Source organism: Fundulus heteroclitus, chromosome 20, assembly GCF_011125445.2.
Source record: "Fundulus heteroclitus isolate FHET01 chromosome 20, MU-UCD_Fhet_4.1, whole genome shotgun sequence".
NCBI lineage: Eukaryota > Metazoa > Chordata > Actinopteri > Cyprinodontiformes > Fundulidae > Fundulus > Fundulus heteroclitus.
Window position 1 is genome coordinate 15,469,080 of NC_046380.1, and position 19,726 is coordinate 15,488,805.

Sequence of the window (19,726 nt, forward strand, 5' to 3'; positions counted from 1 at the left end):
CTGTGTCTATGTAAAGCCCTGAAACTGTCGCACCAGCCTTGGGTTCAAAAGTTTGCATCAACAGTTTTCTATCATCAACATTAGACAACTGTTTGTTTTCTCCAAAGAAAATTGGACTCTTCTTGCAGAATAAGTTTTATAAAGCCATCCTGGAAGGTTGTGCCATAGCATCTCAGTTTTCTGGACTTTGACTAGACCACTCAATGAAAGCTAGTTCCTTTTATTTTTGGTAGGGGTTGTTTCAGAGCTGGGCTTGCTTGAATCATTGTCCAGCTGTATGACACAAGAACTTTTGAGCTTAAGTGATGACGAGACTCTTTTGGGGACTTTCATTTAGACAGAAGAACTCTGTTTACATACTAGTCAAGTTGTCTCACTACTGAAGCAGCTAATCAGAACCAAAAGTTTAAAGTTTCTATATGATGTTTTCTTTTAAGCCTTCCAATGTCAACTATAAGGCTTTTTTTTATGATGAACTGTTGTATTTGTCCCTAGAGCATTCATTCGTTATGAAATTATTATTTCCTGGTGCTATTTGTCCAACCCAGAAGAAAGACACTTTGTTTTGGCAGATGTTTGACAGGCCTGTGTGCTCTTTTTTCAGCAATAGTTTTGCCCTTTGATGCAATTTCACCCAGATTTTATTATTTTTGAATTAACGCTTGATATTAACTGGGTGAAATCTGGAGTTCTTCAAAAGCTGTTCTGGTTTCTTTTGTGACCCGGATGAGTTGTTTTTGGGTAATTTTGATAGGCCTGCTACTTCCTGAAAGAGTTCACCACTGTTTCATGTTTTCTCCATTTGTGGATTTTGGCTCACACTGTAGTAAGCCTTGAAAACTGCTTCGTAAACCTAACCTGGCCAGCCAGATTGATGACGTATATCACTTGCCGTTCTGCACAAAGTCGTGTAATTGTGACTGTAATTGTGTATTTACAAATACCGCGAGAATTCATCTTGCATGCAAGGTTATCGTAAACCTCTTTCCAAACTGACGTCATTGACTTAGCTTCTTATGTGTGGATTTTTTCCAGATCTTTTATCTACTTAATGTCGTCAGACAGGTTCTGTCTAAGCGATTTCTTGATTCTACAGCTGTCACTGTTTGGCAGCTGAAATTCAACTAAGCTTTCCAAAACCACGTGGTAAATCAAAGTTAATACATGATTTATGTACGTGTAAACGTGATATGTTTCATGGTTTTTATTCTTTAAAACAAGCCATTCTCGCCTTCATGGTTAAACAACTGGAAACCCGAAAACGGGTTGAGCGAGTTTCCTCCGGTTGCCTCCGCGAGCGGACTGCAGAGGTACATAAATTGAACGCACCCTCGTCTCTCATCCAAAGAGAGGGAGGGAGGCGTTAAGTTTGTGTGAAGTTGTGAAAAGTTCTCAAGCCGAAAAAAGAGCAAAGAAACTCCTCCCGTCTTCAAATTATGAGCAGTAAGTGAACTTTTAAAAACTCGGTGACCTAATTAGGGGAGTACTTTTACCCCAACGGTGCGGAGTAACGTCAGCGTGCAATGTTTTATTCAGATTTAATACGACACCATTTTGTTATCGATCGGACGTTGGAAGCAGTTTAAAAGTGAGGAACTGTCGCTTATTTAACGCAACTTGTTGGATACCCCACTAACGTTTACCCAAAGCAGATTCCTTGCTTCAAAATGGCATATTTATGGATTCAGTTTACATGTTCACTATTTTAATATAGACAACTTGTAGTTTTTTTTCCTTTTTCTTCCGAGCAGTTGAAGCTGTGTCGGTCACTTTAGCTAATGCCTAGCGAGTTTTCTACACATTACTTAGCTAATCGGCTAGCTGGCAGTGGAGGCAATCGGGACGTCGATTTCCTCGTTCTACTTTTCGCCAAACAACCACCACAAGCTTCGCCTTTATGTGTGTTTTTTATTGTGTTCGCACTCCGTTGCTCGCTTTGGCTTTTATCGGTGATCTTCCCAACTCTTCCTCCACAGATCAGCAGCAGCAGCAGGGTGAAATGGCCGCTGTGGAGAGCGGCGGCGGCGGAGGATTCAGTCAAAAGCGAAACACAAACTCACAAGTAGGTTACCGTGTCACACGAACCTGCGCCGGGGCCGAAATGTTTCACTTTAGCTGTGTATGGTCGGCTTGTTTCTGGTCTCTGTGTGTGTGTGTGTGGGACCGGGGCGGGATGTTGATTTTTCTCCCCGGAGCACATGTCGCCGGGGTGGGGAATGGGCAGGTAGAGTTCGCCCACACGGGGTGTTCCCGTCTGCCCGGGCACTTGGTGTGCGCTTCGCTCGGCCCATTTGGCTGGCCTCGGAGGGGGTGGCTAGAGGAGTGTGCTAGTTTATAGGGCAGGATAAAGTGTGGGAGGGCGATGGGTGGGTTTGGGGGGAGGGGAAGCCCGAGCCCGCCGCAGCAGCAGCTCCTGGGAAGAAGAAGAAAAAAAAAAAACCCCGCGGTCCCTCCCAAACTCAGCCCCCCATGTTTTTCCTCTCCATAGACAAACCACGCCGGGAGGAGTACCTGTTGTAACACAGGCAGCACAAAGTGGCTTTAGTGCAGCATCGTTGCATTGTGCGTAAAGCAAGCCACACCTGCCTTTATGGTGGTAAATGTAAAAACTTACCCCCCCCCCCTTCTTTATCTGTATGGTGTCAGTTCCTAACTTTGAAAACTGATCCAGCCTCCTTATTTGATCAGGTCTGCTTTAACAGATTAAGCTGATGCTTAAATTAAACACTCCTGTTTGAGAATTTGTGTCAGGTCTGTCCCAGGCTGTTGTATAGTCTTATTATGTCAGGGGACCAGTTGTGGCCCTCAAAGATTTTGTCCCCCCTCCTCCCCACCACAGTTCAAGAATGATGGTTGATGCCTATGGAGACTGCTCATTGTTTTTGGGCAAGAGTTTTACTCTCAAATTAAAATGTTCTTGAAATTAAACATTTTAGGCACAAAGTATTTTTTCTTATTAACCTTTTTTTAATTTGTGGTTTTTACTTTTAAAAAAATGTATTTCACTCAAAGGTAGGCTTGGGCCCAGCCATTTGTTAAACTTTGCTAAATGCAGCAAGCATGTTTGAAAAAAGACTGATCCAGTTCTTGTTGCTCATGTTTTTTCTAAAATCGATTATGGAGTTTGAAATATTAGTATCATCACAACCCTACTTTAAATGAGGTCTTTGAGCAAAAGCGCTTTTGAATTATTGGACACAATAGGCTTTGGATATTTAATTTGCTCATCACACTACTTTGTTCATGTTGTTAAAAAAAGATTGTATGTTATGGTTTATAAAACAACAACAACAAAAAAATCTCAAATTTCCTTTTTTTTCATATTTAATGATCAAATATTTTTTGGTGACCCTCAAATACTTTCAGCTTGACAATTTTTGAGAAATTGCTTGGAAACATAAAATCTCGTCATATGCTGTTTGCTCCTTCCCTTCAGAGCAGCATAAAAACTCTCTTGCACACTGGGAGCTGTAAGCGAAAGGGACAAAAAAAAAAAGAAGGTCCAGGATGTTGTAGTTTAAGACAAAGACGCCTCACAGGTCCTCAGCCGGCTGCTGCAGTAAGTGGTAACGGTCCAACGCCGGTTTCAGCGTTACCGGTGAAGAGATGACATCTGGATCCTGGACTTCATGGCAGAATAAGGCGCATCTCACTCTGTCCAATAAAAAAAGGACAGAGAGAGACTTTAAGACAAGCTTTTGCAGGAGCAGCTAGCCCGTACCATGATAGTACCTTAATTCAGACTAATCGTCTCAATGGGCTTTTAAGTGAAAAGAAGAAACATTTCAAGCGGTCCTAAACGTTTGAGTTTATATGTTTTCCTTTATAAATCCCTAATCAAGCTACGTCCCCGCCGCTTGTTCTGTCCGCAGGACTCGCAGCAGCCATCCCCTCTGGCCTTGCTGGCTGCCACGTGCAGTCGAATCGACACGCCCGGAGAGAACGACTCGTCGGCCGAGCAGCAGCAGCAGCAACAAAATCAGCAGCAGCAGCAGCTGGAAATAAACCAGGTCTTCACCTCCACCGCCAACGGTTGGCAGGTCGTCCCGGTCAGCGTCCAGGCGTCCTCGGGCTCCAACACCATCACCACGGAGTCGTCGGGGGCCATGGCGGGAGCAGACGGCTGCAAGAGCAGACAGGAGCTGTCGTCCTCGGCAGCAGCAGCCGTAAGCGCCCAGGGTCAGCAGCAGCAGCCGCAGTACATCGTGGCTCAGGCTCCGTCCATGCCGGGTCAGCAGCTGCTCACCACCATATCGGGCATGATGCCCAACATACAGTACCAAGTCATCCCCCAGTTCCAGACGGTAGACGGCCAGCCGCTGCACTTTGCCCACGCTCAGCAGGACCCCGCCGCGGCGGCACAGGGCCAGCAGTTCCAGATCGTGCAGTCTCCTAACGGCCAGCAGATCATAGCTGCCACCAACAGAGCCGGCGCCGCAGGGAACATCATCACCATGCCCGGCGTCCTCCAGGGAGCCATCCCCATACAGAACATAAGCCTAGGCAACGGCGTGTTACAGAACCAGACCCAGTTCCTGGCCAATATGCCGCTGTCCCTGAACGGGAACATCACGTTGTTGCCCGTCAGCGCGGGTGCGGCGGGGGGAGACGCCAGCGGCGGCGGCGGGGACGGCGCTGGCAATCAGCTCGTACAGCAGCAGCAGTCCCAGCAGCCGGCGTCTTCCGGCGGCGGGGCGGCGTACATGACCACCGTGTCCACCGCCACGACGCCGACCTCGTCCTCCTACGGAGTCGCCCAAGCGCAGAAGAGCAACGGCTCGGCGAGCGGCTCGTTCCAGCAGAACATCCAGATTCAGGCCGACAACAGAGACGGGCAGCAGCAGCCGCAGCAAATCCTCATCCAGCCTCAGCAGGTTCTCCAGGGCGGAGCGCCTCTCCAGACCATCCAGGCCACAGCGGGCGGCCCCATGTTCGCCACGCCGACGCTCAGCCAAGAAGGGCTTCAGAACCTTCAAATCATGCCCAACACGGGGCCCATCCTGCTGCGCACCGTGGGCCCCAACGGCCAGGTCAGCTGGCAGACCATTCAGATCCAGAGTCCCACGGGGACGCAGATAACACTGGCCCCCATGCAGTCCCTGTCCCAGGTGGGCCAGGGAGGTGGCGGCGCCGGCGCGGTCCCCGTCAACACGGTGCAGATCCCGAGCCTTCAGACCATCAATCTTAACACCCTCAACAGCTCGGCGCTGCAGATGCACCAGCTGCAGGGCGTTCCCATCAGCAGCACAACAGGTCAGTCATTTACCCGCACCCCAAGTCATCAGTCGGCTTAGAAAACTCTGACATACTGTTAATAATCCAAAATGCTACTTTTTTCCATTTATGTAGTTTTTAATCTTTGTTTTTTAGAGCCTAACATCTGTAGATGCAGGCTAAGAAAAACAAGTCTGACAAACTTGGTGTTCAAACGGCTTCTGGATTTCCTGATTGGATGCTCAAATCTGGTTGGACCAGTTTAGCCATCAGTGAAACTTTAACCGCTGTTTGCATTGTTTTTTTTTTTTTGTTTTTTTTACCCACATCCATTAACATCTTAATATGACTCTGTAGTTGTGGTCTGTGCCTGACCTGAGTGTCACAGCAGGGGTGCAGTTTCACCAGCGCCGGTGTTGTTTAAACCTCAGGCAGCCAGAATGATTCAGCTTTCCTCTCTTTAGTGTTGGAGTTAAAATAATCAACGGTTATACATGGTCAGAATTAGTGTAACATCTTTGTTTTATGTCTTCTTTTTTTATTTAAAGTTGACTGATGCAAGATGCTACATTTTTAATCGGTTTGACTGTTTTAATAAAATTAATTGAATACATTTCTGTATTGTAATAATTGCTGAAAAAAACATCTATAGAAAGCCTTTTCGGGAAGTTGATAATTGATGGATCTATGTTCGAAGGTTTCATAACTTTTTTTTTTTTTTTTTTTACATAACCCTAAGTCTGAGTAATTGTCTTTCCGCCAACACAGGGGACCAGGTGTTGCGGACAGGGGGAGAGAGTTTGGATGACAGCGCAGTCCTGGAAGGTGATTTAAGCCCACAACCTCAGGGCCGGCGAAACCGAAGAGAGGCCTGCACCTGCCCCATGTGCAAAGACGGCGAGCCGCGGTACGGTTCTGAGCTCCGTGTCTGTTATCGTGGCTAAATGTCTCCATGGTGTAGTGTTGAAATGTTGGAAAGCGCTCTACTCTTTCACTCTGATCACAGGTTTGTGTTGTGTAGAATTCAGTGAGATTCACTTTAGACGCCGTTAAACTGAAGGTTTACCTAAAGGACCAGTCTTCAGGATTTGGCGACATCTAGTGGTCAGGCTACACATCAGAGACCTGATCGAAGACGGGGGAAAATCCTGACAGTCATTGGTAGTCACGGCTGCAGAAACAAATTAAAGGGGGGTCAGTCCATCTTTTTTTAGGGAGCCATGCTTTTCCAGGTGCCTCAGGTGCTTCTGTGAAAATTTGTATCTTAATAAAATCAAAAAAAGAAACACGGGGGGGGGAAGCTAAAATGTAGTTAGTGTTGCTAGATTTGCTGAGTTTCCACCCAATTAAGCTTCTAATGAACACCTTGAACTGTAAAAAATGGGAGGGCTGTAAAAAAAAAAAAAAAAAAAATAGTAATTTGGAAACCTTTCACAACATTAAAACTTTTTAACTCATTTATTTTTTTTTATTCTTTTTATGGGTTTTTTGCAGCACTAGTGGCTCACTTTTACAATGTAGGCTGACAGGAAAGGCTTTGAGGGAGGGGGGAGGACACGTGGCAAAGGACCTCAGGCTGGAATCAAACCCGGGTCAGCCGCATCGAGGACTAAGGCCTCCGCACACGAGTTGTGCTCTCTAGGCCTGCATCATTGGAGCACGGCCAAACTTACTCATTTTAATAAAACGCCATCTCCTTGAACCCATTTTATTGGTTGATTTATTTTTTTAAATGTGTAGAATCTGACGTAATCCATGAATTATATATAATTATATTAAGTTAGATTTACAACTGATGTTGGGAGGCTATTGATTAAAAAAAAAATTGGGTTGATATAACGTGATTGTTAAAGTGATCTTGTGTGTTATTTGGTTGCCTGATTTTGCGGGGAGCCTTGTATGTGTGGCGTATTTTTCTTTGGGTTAGGGTTAGATTTGATTGGTTGAATTGTATGATTGAAAAATCCAGATGGGAATAATAGAAAGGTGGCCACTCTGAGGTAAAAAAAAAAAAAACCTACAACAAAACTCTGCTTCCAGTCCAGGGAAGGTTTATAGATTGCAGATAGTCCATTTATCAAAGCTACTGTCTAGAACATTTATGCTTATACATATTTTTAATTTTGCTCATACAGGTAGCTCAGGTCATTTTTGGATTAACAAATATAATTTTCATCAAAGTATTAAACTTTGTATCTCTGAGCCGTATGATAGACATGTCTTTGCTAACAAAAAGTTAATTATTGCTGGTGTATAATTTATGTAAAATATTTAAGAGGCTTCAAAAGCTTAGCAACAATTAGCTTTGAAATGGTATTTTAATGTGTGTCATCAGCTGCAGGCTACTTAAATGGCTTTAGTTTCACATTTATCTAAACATAAATATTTTTGGATAATATCAAACTGTCATTGATGTTGCCACATTTTATACAAAAGATTTATTTCAGTACATCAATTTTTAATCAAAATAAAATGTGTATACATACGGAAAAGAACACTCTTGTAGCACTTTTTCACTCCAGCATATATTATTGCTCTCAGCATTTGGCTCACCTTAGGAAACCGCATATGTTGATGCGGCCTTCGCTCTCAAAATTTGCCGTTTTGCACCACATGTCACGAGTGCCAGGTGTAAGAGAAAATAACTCCTAAACGTTTATTTTGACGTCCCGCAGTGACCCAAGTAAGAAGAAGCAGCACATCTGTCACATCAGCAACTGTGGGAAGATCTACGGCAAGACGTCCCACCTTAGAGCCCACCTTCGTTGGCACACAGGAGAGCGTCCCTTCGTCTGCGGCTGGTCGTTCTGCGGCAAACGCTTCACACGTTCAGATGAGCTCCAGCGCCATAAGAGAACACATACAGGTGAGGGCTTCACTTTCCAGGCTGTGGACTCTAGAAATGTATGAACCATTGCTCATTAATGCCCGACGGAGCTCTTCATGTTCACTTTTTTTTTAATTATTGATTTATTTATTTTCAGGGGAGAAAAAATTTGCGTGCACCGAGTGTCCCAAACGCTTCATGCGCAGCGACCACCTCTCCAAGCACATCAAGACCCACCAGAAGAAAACGGCCGTCACCGGCAACAGCATCGGCGCGTCGGCCGACGCCGTTTCTCCGTCGGCGGGAACGGAAACTAGCGCGGGGGCCGCCTCAAACAATGACCAGCACACCATCGTTACAATGGAGACCTTATCCGCAGAAAGCCTCGCCCGGTTAGCCAGCAGCGGCATCAGCATGATGCAGGTGGACCTTCACCAGCTCAACGGCAACAGCTACTGAAGGCGACGGCTCTGCAGAACGGCGGCTCTGGACATTTGGCTGGTTGGAGGGAGGGAGGGAGGGAGGGAGGGAGGGGGGGTTAGAAGGCCGGGACCTGCCGGCGGCGTCGGTCTGATACTAGTAGTTTGTAGAACCGAGGCAGAAATTTGATTTTTGTTTTTGTATGTTAGATGCCTGTGGTATTCAGGGTTCTGAGGTGGGCAACTGGGATTAAAATCTCAAATGAGAGAAATTACTGTGAAATCCTAGTTCCTCTGCAGGGAAAACGGCGTTACACTAACATCCGCCCCCCCGCGATACAGCCTAGATTTTTAAACTGATTTGCTCGCACGGTGTGGGACATTGCGAGCAATGGATGAACTTGATATGGAGGTGAATTTATGCTTTATTTCTCTGCCTCCGGGTTTTTGTCTCCTCGCGTTCTGATTGGCTACACGTCACATTCAGCAGGTGGCGTCCTCATTGGTCCTCTGGGAAGACCGTACATGCTAGGATATCTTGCCAGGACAATCCAACATGTCCCCCCCCCTAATTTGAGGTCCGAGCGATCCTGAAGTGCTTCCCGTCAGACTAGATCACTCGTAAAACACCACAAACCCCAGGAATATATGAGCCATCATAACAATCGTCCTTAAGATTATCAGGAGACGATTGTAGCTAAAACGGACCTAATTATTTTGCCGTGTGAACCCAGCATCACCTCACGATGGAGCTGGTAATGCCGTCTACACACGTTTCTTCGAGGAAGAGATGACACTAAGTCAGACTCTTTGACCTGTTTTCCTGCCACACCTCAGAAGTTCCCTGACCCGTCTGCCCGGGCGCATTTTTAATGTCCCTCAGAGGCTAGCCTGCGCACATCATCTCAGAATATTAAATCCCCTAATAGTAAAAAAAAAAAAATGTTTTTAAAGCACAGTTTCCACTGTTTTGTTTAAGCCAGAAGCACAAGTGCATTTTGAGGATATTCGCGTCAGAACTGAAATCCTGAGATAACTCTTCCACCTCTTTAGTGAGAACATTGGAGCTGTCACGCTTTATTGTCAGGATGTAAGTAGAGCGTATTTTCATTTTATGTATGTATATAGGTACATTTTGTTTTTGGTAAACAGTACAGAGATTCTGAGCACTAGCAGGAATACTATACCGTAACATGATCGCAGGTGATTGCCTTTCTGTTGTCTGCACATCTTATGCACAATCAATCTTAATCTTATTTTTATATATATTATATATATGTAGATTAAATTTGTAAACTTCGAAGCTTTTCATATAATGTACGATCCAGATCTTCCAGTCTATCTTCCATCTTAGGCCTTCTTCACAGCCATGTCAGTGGTTCTTTTTCCCCCCCTCTTTTTTTTGGATTAGTTTTTCATGTTTTCAGTTATTTTTGCAATAATGTTTAGAAGTGATGACTATACTAGCTCCAGACCAAAGGTTTATACTTTGTTTTGTAAAAACTTGGGTTTTTTTTTTTGTTGTTGTTGTTCCATAAGATTTCTAAAAAGTACTCACCTAGTAACGTAAATGCCCAAATAACTGGAAAACGTCCAGCTTGAGGCAAACAGTTTGCTTCCTTTAGTTGTCCAAACAAAGTGCAAAATGCATTGTCAGGATGTATTTGCATAACTTTTCTTTGTCATGATCATGGTTTGTGAAACAATTGTAACCAGTGCAATGTATGTTTAAAACTTCAGTTCATGGGACAAGTGCTCTTACCTCCTTTCCCCCCCATTTTCAATAAGGGATTTTATAACGTTTCTACAACTAATGCAAATGCCAACAGCTGGATTAAAAGGACATTGTGTTTCTTTGCAAACATGTCTTTAGTTTTATTCACATTACAAAAAGGACCACCACAAAAATATTTGCTTAAAAATGGTTGTACCCATTTTACTAAAAAGGATAAAAAAAAAAAACCTCTTAACACACAAAGATAACTAAATAAACAACTACCCTCTCTAAATGTCAAAAAAAAAAAGTCACATCTCCGCTTTCTCCTCGTTTTGCAGTTTTTCACGGAGGCTGCAAAGACAAGACACTAGATTAGTCAGATTGGTGGATAGCTTATCCCGGTGAGAAGAGCCTTCTCTACCTGCGACAGTCTCACCTGCTGAGGTAGGAGTGGACATCAGAGAAACCGTGGTACTGAGCCAGAGGGAATAAGATGCCAGTAGGGCAGCGACCGTCCCGCTGACGGCAGAAACTGCAGTTGCAAATGCCTCGACATGGAGGGCACTTCCAGTCCTGAGGAGACACCACGGGGTTTTGGAGGGATAGAGAAACATCAAAAATAAAAACAAAAAGCATTTGTGACTACATGGCTGACTTCTGCCTGCATTCTGTAATTTGCTGTATTTTAAGCAGTTTTAAAAATAAATCACAAACCACCTGCGATATTCTTCAAGAGTTCTTGAATGGTAAACGGTCACAAACTTTAGCAATAACGTATTGTCTTTTAGAAGAATGGCTACTTAAAATATGCTAGGATCTTTCCATATGGTCAATTTTATTAATCTGATCAAATCTGATTATGCAGCAGCACAGATTCACTCATCTTCACAAAATCAGGCCTCTAAAGACAGCGTGTCAGGAAAGGTGCTGGTAGAGGTTGAATTCAAAGGCGGGACTAACAGGGTCAGCGTCAACAGGTTAGAACCAATCAGATAACTACGGAGGTGACATGCTCCGTTTTTGTCATTTGTCGTCCGTGAAACATGACATGCCATCGAGCAAAGTCTCAATTTTTGCCGCTTTGTCTATTAAACGTGATACACGGTGTACTCACATGTCCTTTCTTAATTTTCCAAGGCACCGAGCAACAAAAATCTCCGTATGTGTCTCTGACTGTTATGGTTACAAAAAGCACTGCTGCATTATGGATAATTCTGCCGCTGAGAATAACACATCATAAAGTCCATCCTCGCACACTGTGATTGGTCTGGTGTTTTTTTTTTTTTTTTTAGACCAGAGAGTATGGAGCCTCAAGGTTGATTTATGCTTGACACACACATGTTCCGGGCAGAAATGAGACATGTGGACGCAACGTCTACACGATTTATACTCCGTGCGGCTCTTCCTCTGAAGTACCACTATTCTCCTAGACCAGGAGTGTCCAACTCCAGTCCTCGAGAGCCGGTGTCCTGAAACTTTTAGAGGTTTCCCTGGCCCCACACACCTGAATCAAATAGCGCAATTAGCTCCTCAGTATGCAGTCAGGTTCTTCAGAGTCCTGCTAATTAACTGATTATTTGACTCAGGCGTGTCGGACCAGGTACACATCTAAAGGTTGCAGGACACCGGCTCTTGAGGACTGGAGTTGGACACCCCTGGTCTAGACTCTAGAGGGCAGTGTTGCGCTCCTTTGCCAAGCGTACTACATCCCACTACACGAAGAAGTAGAAAACCATCGGTTCCAACATTTAAGCCTCTTACCTTCTTCCAAGAGTGACGGCGATTTCTGTCCAGGAATTGTAAACACGTTGATCACGCTGATCTTTTTGGTCCTAATCATAAACATGTCAATATTTACGAACGTCCGGTCAGGGGAGCGCTTTTTCGTCCACCATGTTTCCCCCACGGGACTGTCCACGTAGTTAGACAGACATTTTGCCATGTGCATGAAGCGAAAAACTTTGGGTCGCGCAGACGTCGCGTATGCATCAAGCAACCATTACAGTGAGAGTTAGGGAGTTCGTCCTGTAACTGGCGGGTTGTCAGTTCAATCCCCCACTCTGACCATCTCAGCTGTTGTGTCCTTGGGCAAGACACTTCACCCCAATTGTCTGCTGGTGGAGTTCAGAGAGTCCGGTGGCGACGAAGTATGGCAGTCTCGTCTTTGTCAGTCTGCCCCAGGGCAGCTGTGGCTACTAACATAGCTCACCACCGTCAGGGTGTGGATGGGTGAATGACTGTAGTGTAAAGCGCTTTGGGGTTGTCAGACTTAATAAAGCGCTGTACAAGCCATTTATCGTTTTACCTGTGTAAGTCTGGCTGGCCAGGACACTGAAGAGAAGGTAAACTAGGGCGGCACAATGTTATAACCATTAATTGGCAATATATTGTAAAAGTCACAAATTCATGCTTTTCATATCAGTAACAGACTTAAGAGTTGGATTGAGTGTGACTGTAGTGTAGGTGTAGATGCCAAAAAGTGGAGCTAATTTAACTCGCCAAATAAACAAAAATACAACCAGATTCCTTAACTGTTGGACCGGAAGCCGAACTCAGACTTATTTAACATTTATATAAAATGGGGATTAATAAACAATAACTTGGTTATTTATTGGTTCCAATGTCTGGACAATTTTTGAACACTGAATCTGGAAAGGTTTTGAATTTTGAAAGGGGGAGATGTGTAGGAAGCCTGTCGTCTCTGCAGATATAGATATATCTTTTCAAGACTGCGTTAGGAACCCTAACAGGAAGATCTGAATGTTTTTAAATCAAAAGGTTTTACCCAACAAGCAGACATTTAAAATGCTAATGCAAAGGGTTAAAATGAGAAACGCACAATGTGGTATGTGGATGAAAAAAAAATAAATGCACACATGCACTGAAACCTAAGATTGCAGCCAAGCAGAGTTGTGGTTTAAGGACAATTTGTGATTTAAGGGTGTGGACGCCAAGCAGTGTCTAAGGAAACAACACATTTCTGGCCAGCAGTTCATGACCTGACTCTTAGGTTAGGTTTGAAGCCGTGGTAATGACTCAAAAGTATGCTATGCAGTCAATAGAAGAAGAAAAAACAAACTTTAAATTTTAAAATGTCCAAGATAAAAATAGCAGACCAGAATAAACATTGCTGGATTTGTAGCTCAACCAGCAATTATGAATGCTGCATGTTCAATAAGGACTTGAGAACAGTATGTTTTAACCTGTTGCCAGAGAGGTATTTAAAATTCTGATATACAGATCAAACTAAAATGAACAAGTAATCAATATTTTTGCTAAATATGTTCTTAATCATTAATGTGAATAGCAGTTTCTGCACAGACTAGAGCACTGACCGGATCCAGGAGCGCCTTCCTGACATCCTCTCCATATCTGTTCCTCAGACACGGTCCGCAGAACTGACCCTGAATCCCCCGACAGTTCTCACTGCGGCAGCACGTCTTTGTGTCGATAGTTTTCTGCCTGCACTGATGGCAAGTAGAGCCCTGACAGAAAAAAAAAAAAAAAAAAAAAAAAAAAAAAAGAAGCTACATTGATAAGATTAGGAACCCCCATAAGGCTATAAACAACATGGCTACTTAGAGAGGTGATCTTGATCACTTTGTAATCAGGTCCAAGACGGGTGTGAGCAAAATCGACACCTTACTCCACTCTTTGTTTTTGGTTTGAGTGTCCAGCAAAGACTTAATCCACAATGTTCAAAGTGCATTTATGCTGTAATAACCAGTAATCTCTAGTATATCTTTTCATGGAACAAAACTCAAGGCATGGCACTTTGATGCAATGTAAAGTACTCAGTCGCTGTCCCCTCAAAATAACTCCACAGTCATTACCATCTAAACTGCAGGCAACAACAGGGAGTCAACCCCAAGTGAAAGTACTGAAATTGTGCCTGATTGGCCATTTTTCATCCGTGTTGTCAAGTGACTCGTTAGTGTTACAAGGTCTCAGGTGTGAATGGGGAGCAGGTGTGTTAAATTTGGGAAATGGACTGAATTTCTACACTGACGCCTCGAAGCACTTACCACCTGTCCCACTCACCCAATCGCGCTCCAACACACAACATTCATACACCGATATGCAGATTGGTAGGCACCGATGAGCTATTCTGTGCGCAATGAAAAAATAGAATAGAAGTTAATTGTCATTTATTAACCAAACCAAAGACATTTTTATTTAAAAATAGTGTTATTGTGGGTCCATGAGTGCTTTCTACTTAATATAGGAAGATAGTCAACAACCTAAACGTGAGCTGCAGCACAGTGGCCAGGACCAAACTGCGGTTTAACAAGACAGGTTCCACTCAGAACAGACTTCGCCACGGTCAACCAGAGAGGCCGAGTTCACGAGCTCGGTGTCATATCTGGTGGTTGTCTTTTGAAAATAGACGCACGAGTAATGCCAGCATTGCTGCAGCAGTTGAATGGGTCATCCCATACGCCGCACACTGTATCAGATTGCTCTGCGTGGCAGTTGTCCCAGAAGGAAGCGTCTTCTAAAGAGGATGCACAATAGTATGGTGAACACAAGCGGACTAAGGACAAGGATTACTGGAACAATGTCCTGGGGGCTGAATCTATTCAATTAAATTAAAAAATACTTGAGTTTTTTAATTTATTAATCCCAAAGGGAAGTTAAAAAATGAGATCAAGATAAACTTATTTGGTCAGGCTAGGAGAACAAAGACAAGTGTTTCTCGCCTACAGTCAAGCATGGCGGTGGGAGTGTCATGGTTTGGGGCTGCAGGAGCGCTGCCAGCTGTGGGGAACTGCAGCATTGAGGGAACCATGAATGCCAACATGTACTGAACCAGAGCATGGTTCCCCTGTTTTCGGAAACTGGACAGCAGGGAAGTAATCAAAACATGATAACGAACTCAAACACACGGGTGCGCTGGGGTAGCACACCGACCTATGTACGGAGGCAGCAGTCCTTGACGCGGCGGTCCTGCTTCGTCTCCGACCCATGGACCTTAGTTACAAGCCAGCTTACTTTCATTAAAAAGGCCATTAGTGCCACAAAGAAATGACAAAAGACACCTCCAGGATAACTGCTGCCTTGCTAAAGAACTTGGGGGTGAAGGTGCTGGACTGGCCAAGCATGTCTCCAGATCTAAACCCTATGGAGCATCTGTGAGGCATCCTCGAACAGAAGCACAGGGTCTTTTACATCCAGCAGCTCTGTGATGTCGTCATGGGAGGTGCGGAGGAGGAGTCCAGTGTCGACCTGTGATGCTATAGGGAACTCTATGCTCAACAGACTTAAGGCAGTGCTGGAAAATAATAGTACAGCACCACCTATTTTTTTTAATCTGTTTTAGGTTGGTCATTTTGCAAAAATACAGTTGCAAAGCAGGCAATATCAGTAAAACGCTGACAGGTGAGTGTGCATCAATATCAAGAAGATAAAGTAGTAAGATGACTGGCAAGTAAACAACAATAAACAGATCAAAATAATCACGAGGATGTAAGTAAGGTGCGTTTAAACATTTTGATGCTGTGTGACAATTTTACTAAATTTCATCATGACACACATTTCGTAATCCAGTCTAATTGGTTCATTTCTCTCCTTTGATTACTAGGAGAACATTTGTGTTGTTTTTTTCCCTCTGAATCATCAACCAATCACAGCTCTTAAAACGTCTATCATTTCCTTACTCAGAGTCGCTCTCAGCAGCGATCTGAATCCGTCTGAAGCTGAAACTCCTGGGTAGGAATTTTTAGGCTAAGATAGGAGCTCTCTGAGAGGACTCTGAGAATCTTTGTTAATATGCCCACTGATGAGAGAAAAAAAAAAAACTTTGTGTACAGCCTTGACAGGCGTCCTATTAAACTTACTGTGACACTGTTGTACACCTTGTTAGTCAAATTGTCAGCCACCAACTCCAGCTCGTCTTCTGTGATGTCGTCCACCGGACGGATTACGTGAGGTTTGCTTTGATTGGGCCGTGGAGTGCCACGATGGCGTGGAGATCGGCGCACCTTAAACAGGTAACAAACGTTTGCAAGACACCCAAAATAAATGTATACACCTCATTATGTATTACCATTATCTTAATTATACAATATCAGAATTTATTTTCATTTATTGATTTATTTAACTGACCTCCAGCAGTTCTTCCTCCAAGCTAAGCTCCACATCTGCTTCCTGATGAGCTGAAGGGTCCTTGATGATCCCGGCAGAGCGGGTCTGTCTGCGAGAAGCCCGGTCTGGGTTCCTCCTGGACTCCCCTTCGACCACACTAAAGCGAGGTGCATGCTGGGAAATTGAAATGAATCGGCACACAGTCATTCACAAATAAATGCCCAAATAAGGAAACCGAAATTTCTTAAACTATTTCAATTTCCAAATCGGAACCAAATAATCCCAAAAACAACATGACGGGCCAAACAAACAAAAACAATTGTTATTAAAAAAAAATTTCAACACACACCCCTCTGTAAGTGTCTTATTTTCTTCTCTGGGTGGAATAAATGTGTTCCCAAGCTTTAGGAGTCCTCCTACAAAATAACTTCCCCCCCCCCATCACCAAGCAGCTCTTATTCATTCATACTGCTGCATAACTGGGAAAGGCAGCAGGAAAATGTCCATTTCCCAGTTTACTGTCATACTCACAGAGCTTTTTCTTTTTGTCGTCTGTCTGCCTGCTTGCTTTTTCAAAAACCCTGGTCCTCCGGGCATTTTCTGCAGATCTGCCATCAGCTGAGCCAACTGTTGGGGAAAGGATTATGAAGATAATACGAACGAGCATCAGTGCTACAGTTACGAGTCCCCAAGCTGGCAGCTGTCATGTAACTGGCTCGTAGATGGGGAATTTAAGTTGCAAGGCACTCTTATCAGAATCACAGAATTTAGCCAAACGTAAACCACAAGGACTCATAAATCGACCTAAATTATAATAATAGGTGAACATAAAGCTGAACTGGCCCAGGATATTAAAAAAATGCTCCTAATTTAGGTTTGTGTTTGCCAATTTTCCATCCATCGGCCAACCTGAGCATGTAAAGCTGATAGCCATGTAGGCAATATGAATACTCAAACATGTAGAATCTGACCCAATCTGTATAATCTGATTGAATTTGACTTTGTAAAGTGCCTTGAGATGACATGTTTCATGAATTGGCAATATATAAATAAATTTTAATTGACACTGAGTTTTATTGTTTTTACTCTAAGCAGGAGTTAAACTAAACTTTAATGCATTATTAAGAAAAACATGTCTTCCATATACTCTGATTTAACACAGGTTTCCAGACACCAGCGTGAAGCATGCGTTTGCGTCACCATTGCTTTGTTGGCCTTGATGTTCTGCTCCCTCTTGGCCAGGAAACCCTCCGACTCATCCTCTGCAGAACCAGATCCATGCTCCTCAGCCTGAGCCGGCTGAGTCACAGCCAGCTTTTCATCCTCAGACTTCACACGTCTGTCCTTCTTGGTTCTTTTAGTCTCTCTTGGCCTCTTCACCCCTCTCTTTGCCGTCATATTCTCCACCTCTTCATACTCTGAGAGCTGGGAAGCAGGACGCAGAGCAACCCGCAGCCTGAAGCGCTGAGAGCCAACAGGTGGGTCAGATGAGGCCTCCAGCTCCACGGGGGAAGAGTCAGGCTGTGCTTCATCACAGAAATCAAAACTCTGCATGTAAACAGGGAGAGTTTCTGATAAGAGGACAGAGGAGGTTATTACCCGGTAAACAGGGTTGAAACCTGCATTTAATAGTTGGATAATTAAAAAGCAAAGACACCACAACATAACGACTGCTGTTTTGTTCTAATGTCGCATATATTATAGGTAAGTGAAATAACAAACCGCATCTGTGAGCTCAGAGTCAGAAAACCCCTCAAACGTCTCAGCACTTTCAGAGTCCTCTGCAAACACATCAGCTAGTTTCTTCATTTGAGCCTCACGCTCCGTCTGCTAGAGAAAAATAAAGGGCAAATATATTAATGTTCAGTTTAAATTCAGTAGCCATTCGACGAGTAAAATATATATATAGTTTTACCGTTTCATTCATGACTCGACAAGCTCAAACCTCTCAAGTTTAGCTGGGTCCCCCCAAGACGACAGGTCGTTCAAACCTGGTTGGAAATTAGTGGCGCTTGTTTTGAAGATTTGGATACCACGAATACAAACGGGAGGGGCGGTGCTTTGGTTGCAGCGGACACGTTTCTTAACCCCGCCCTCACACGGAGACCTGGAGATTAAAAGGGATTCAACTTTTTTTTTTTTTTGTCTTAAATGTGATTATTATAGCTGCAGCTGAGGTAAAACAGTCAATATGTAGAATAAATATTTTTTTGCTTCTTAAACACAGATCGTGACAAGTCAAGAAAACCATTATCCTTGAAGTAAAGTGGAACCAGAAAATTAAGACGTTGGTTAAACGTATGCCTCGTTAATATTCTTTATTAAGACTGTAAAAAAAAAATATATATAAGAAAAAAACAAAATCCAAAAAGTGCGGTGTGCATTTGAGTTAATCTCACTTTACTCTAAAATTAAATCCTCTGCAGCAGCCTAGTACTTTCACAGATACATTTTACAGGAAACAAAATCCATGGATTCCATTTGTCCCAGAGACAAAGTTGTGGAGAAGTTTAAAGTAGAGTTATGTCATAAAAACACACCCCAAGCTTTGTACATTTCAAAGAGTTATGCTCAGTTGGTTATCTGGAAATAAAAAGAGTATGGCACAACTACAAAGCTACCATTACAATGTCATCCACCTGCTCAGATAGGCCTGTTAAAGAGAGCATTAATCAGAGGAGCCAGGAGGCCCGTGGTAACTATGTAGGAGCTGCGGAAATCCAGAGATCAGGTGGGAGAATCTGTTGGCAGGTCAACACTTAGTCAGCATTGCACGATGAGGATGCTTTTCTTTAGCAAAGAACAGGAAAGCTGGTCAGAGTTGATGGAAATAATGCTTTAAATAAAAGCATATTCATGTTTTAGAATAACCTAGTCAATGTTCCGAACTAAATCAGTTTGCGGATTAGAGTAAAGTCTTGAAAACTGATGTTCACATATGCTCTTTCTCTGTTCTGACTGAGGTTGAGCTACTTTGAAAATAAAAATGGTGAACAATTTCACTCATGATATCTGAAAATGTTGTGGATACATTCCCTAAAGGATTTGCAGCTGTAGCTGCAGTGAAAGCTGGTTTGTCAGTAATGACTCTGGGTACTAAATATAAATGCATGCCACACTGTTCAGATTTTTGTGTGTGGAAATAGAAAAAAAGGCTGAAAATCATTTTCCTTCCACAAAACTATTATGGACTAGATTTAATTATTCTGTCACATAAAATGCAAGTGTTAGAAAGTCCAATACTTCTGCAAGGCCACGTAAATCACCTAATTTTAAAACCTCTAAAATCTCTAATATGTTTGATTTGTGAGTTAAAAATATACTGAGCTTGAAAAACTACTTTATAAAGGTTAGAAAAAAGCACCATGGATTGTGTGAAAACTGAGCCTTAAACACTAATGGGCACTCTAAAATGATCTTTATATATATCTAAAAAAGTTTTTCCTGGGCCTTTGCCATGGGGAA

At 43.4% G+C, this 19,726-nt stretch overlaps 2 protein-coding genes across 4 annotated transcripts; one reads left to right on the forward strand and one right to left on the reverse strand.

Annotated features, from left to right (window-relative positions):
- Positions 1-1,333: 1,333 nt before the first annotated feature.
- sp1 (sp1 transcription factor) lies at positions 1,334-10,322 on the forward strand. Of its 2 annotated transcripts, none has more exons than XM_012869338.3 (6): positions 1,334-1,443; positions 1,977-2,062; positions 3,873-5,253; positions 5,983-6,121; positions 7,890-8,080; positions 8,199-10,322. In XM_012869338.3, exons 1-6 carry the CDS (start codon positions 1,437-1,439, stop codon positions 8,498-8,500), a joined length of 2,106 nt encoding a protein of 701 aa, XP_012724792.2. In that variant the 5' UTR covers positions 1,334-1,436; the 3' UTR covers positions 8,501-10,322. The 2 variants fall into 2 exon arrangements, with proteins under 2 accessions (XP_012724792.2, XP_012724793.2); XM_012869339.3 differs by lacking the exon at positions 1,334-1,443 and adding an exon at positions 1,456-1,588.
- Positions 10,311-18,345, reverse strand: LOC105930908 (cell division cycle-associated protein 7). 2 transcript variants are annotated; one of them, XM_021319885.2, is made up of 9 exons: positions 18,177-18,345; positions 17,984-18,088; positions 17,462-17,809; positions 16,793-16,888; positions 16,283-16,435; positions 16,015-16,158; positions 13,513-13,662; positions 10,614-10,750; positions 10,311-10,528 (listed from the first exon to the last, which is right to left on the reverse strand). In XM_021319885.2, exons 1-9 carry the CDS (start codon positions 18,186-18,188, stop codon positions 10,486-10,488), a joined length of 1,188 nt encoding a protein of 395 aa, XP_021175560.2. In that variant the 5' UTR covers positions 18,189-18,345; the 3' UTR covers positions 10,311-10,485. The 2 variants fall into 2 exon arrangements, with proteins under 2 accessions (XP_021175560.2, XP_012724794.3); XM_012869340.3 differs by having other exon boundaries at positions 17,984-18,091.
- Positions 18,346-19,726: the final 1,381 nt, after the last annotated feature.

Bases quoted from the DNA above. Each gene is read 5' to 3' on its own strand.
- LOC105930908 (XM_012869340.3), bottom strand. The intron at 16,889-17,461 runs GTGACGCAAACG...TTTCCCCAACAG, and splicing joins TCAAGGCCAACAAAGCAATG to TTGGCTCAGCTGATGGCAGA. The intron at 10,751-13,512 runs GTCAGTGCTCTA...GTGTCTCCTCAG, and splicing joins GGAAGGCGCTCCTGGATCCG to GACTGGAAGTGCCCTCCATG.
- sp1 (XM_012869338.3), top strand. The intron at 2,063-3,872 runs GTAGGTTACCGT...TTCTGTCCGCAG, and splicing joins AGCGAAACACAAACTCACAA to GACTCGCAGCAGCCATCCCC. The intron at 6,122-7,889 runs GTACGGTTCTGA...GACGTCCCGCAG, and splicing joins TGCAAAGACGGCGAGCCGCG to TGACCCAAGTAAGAAGAAGC.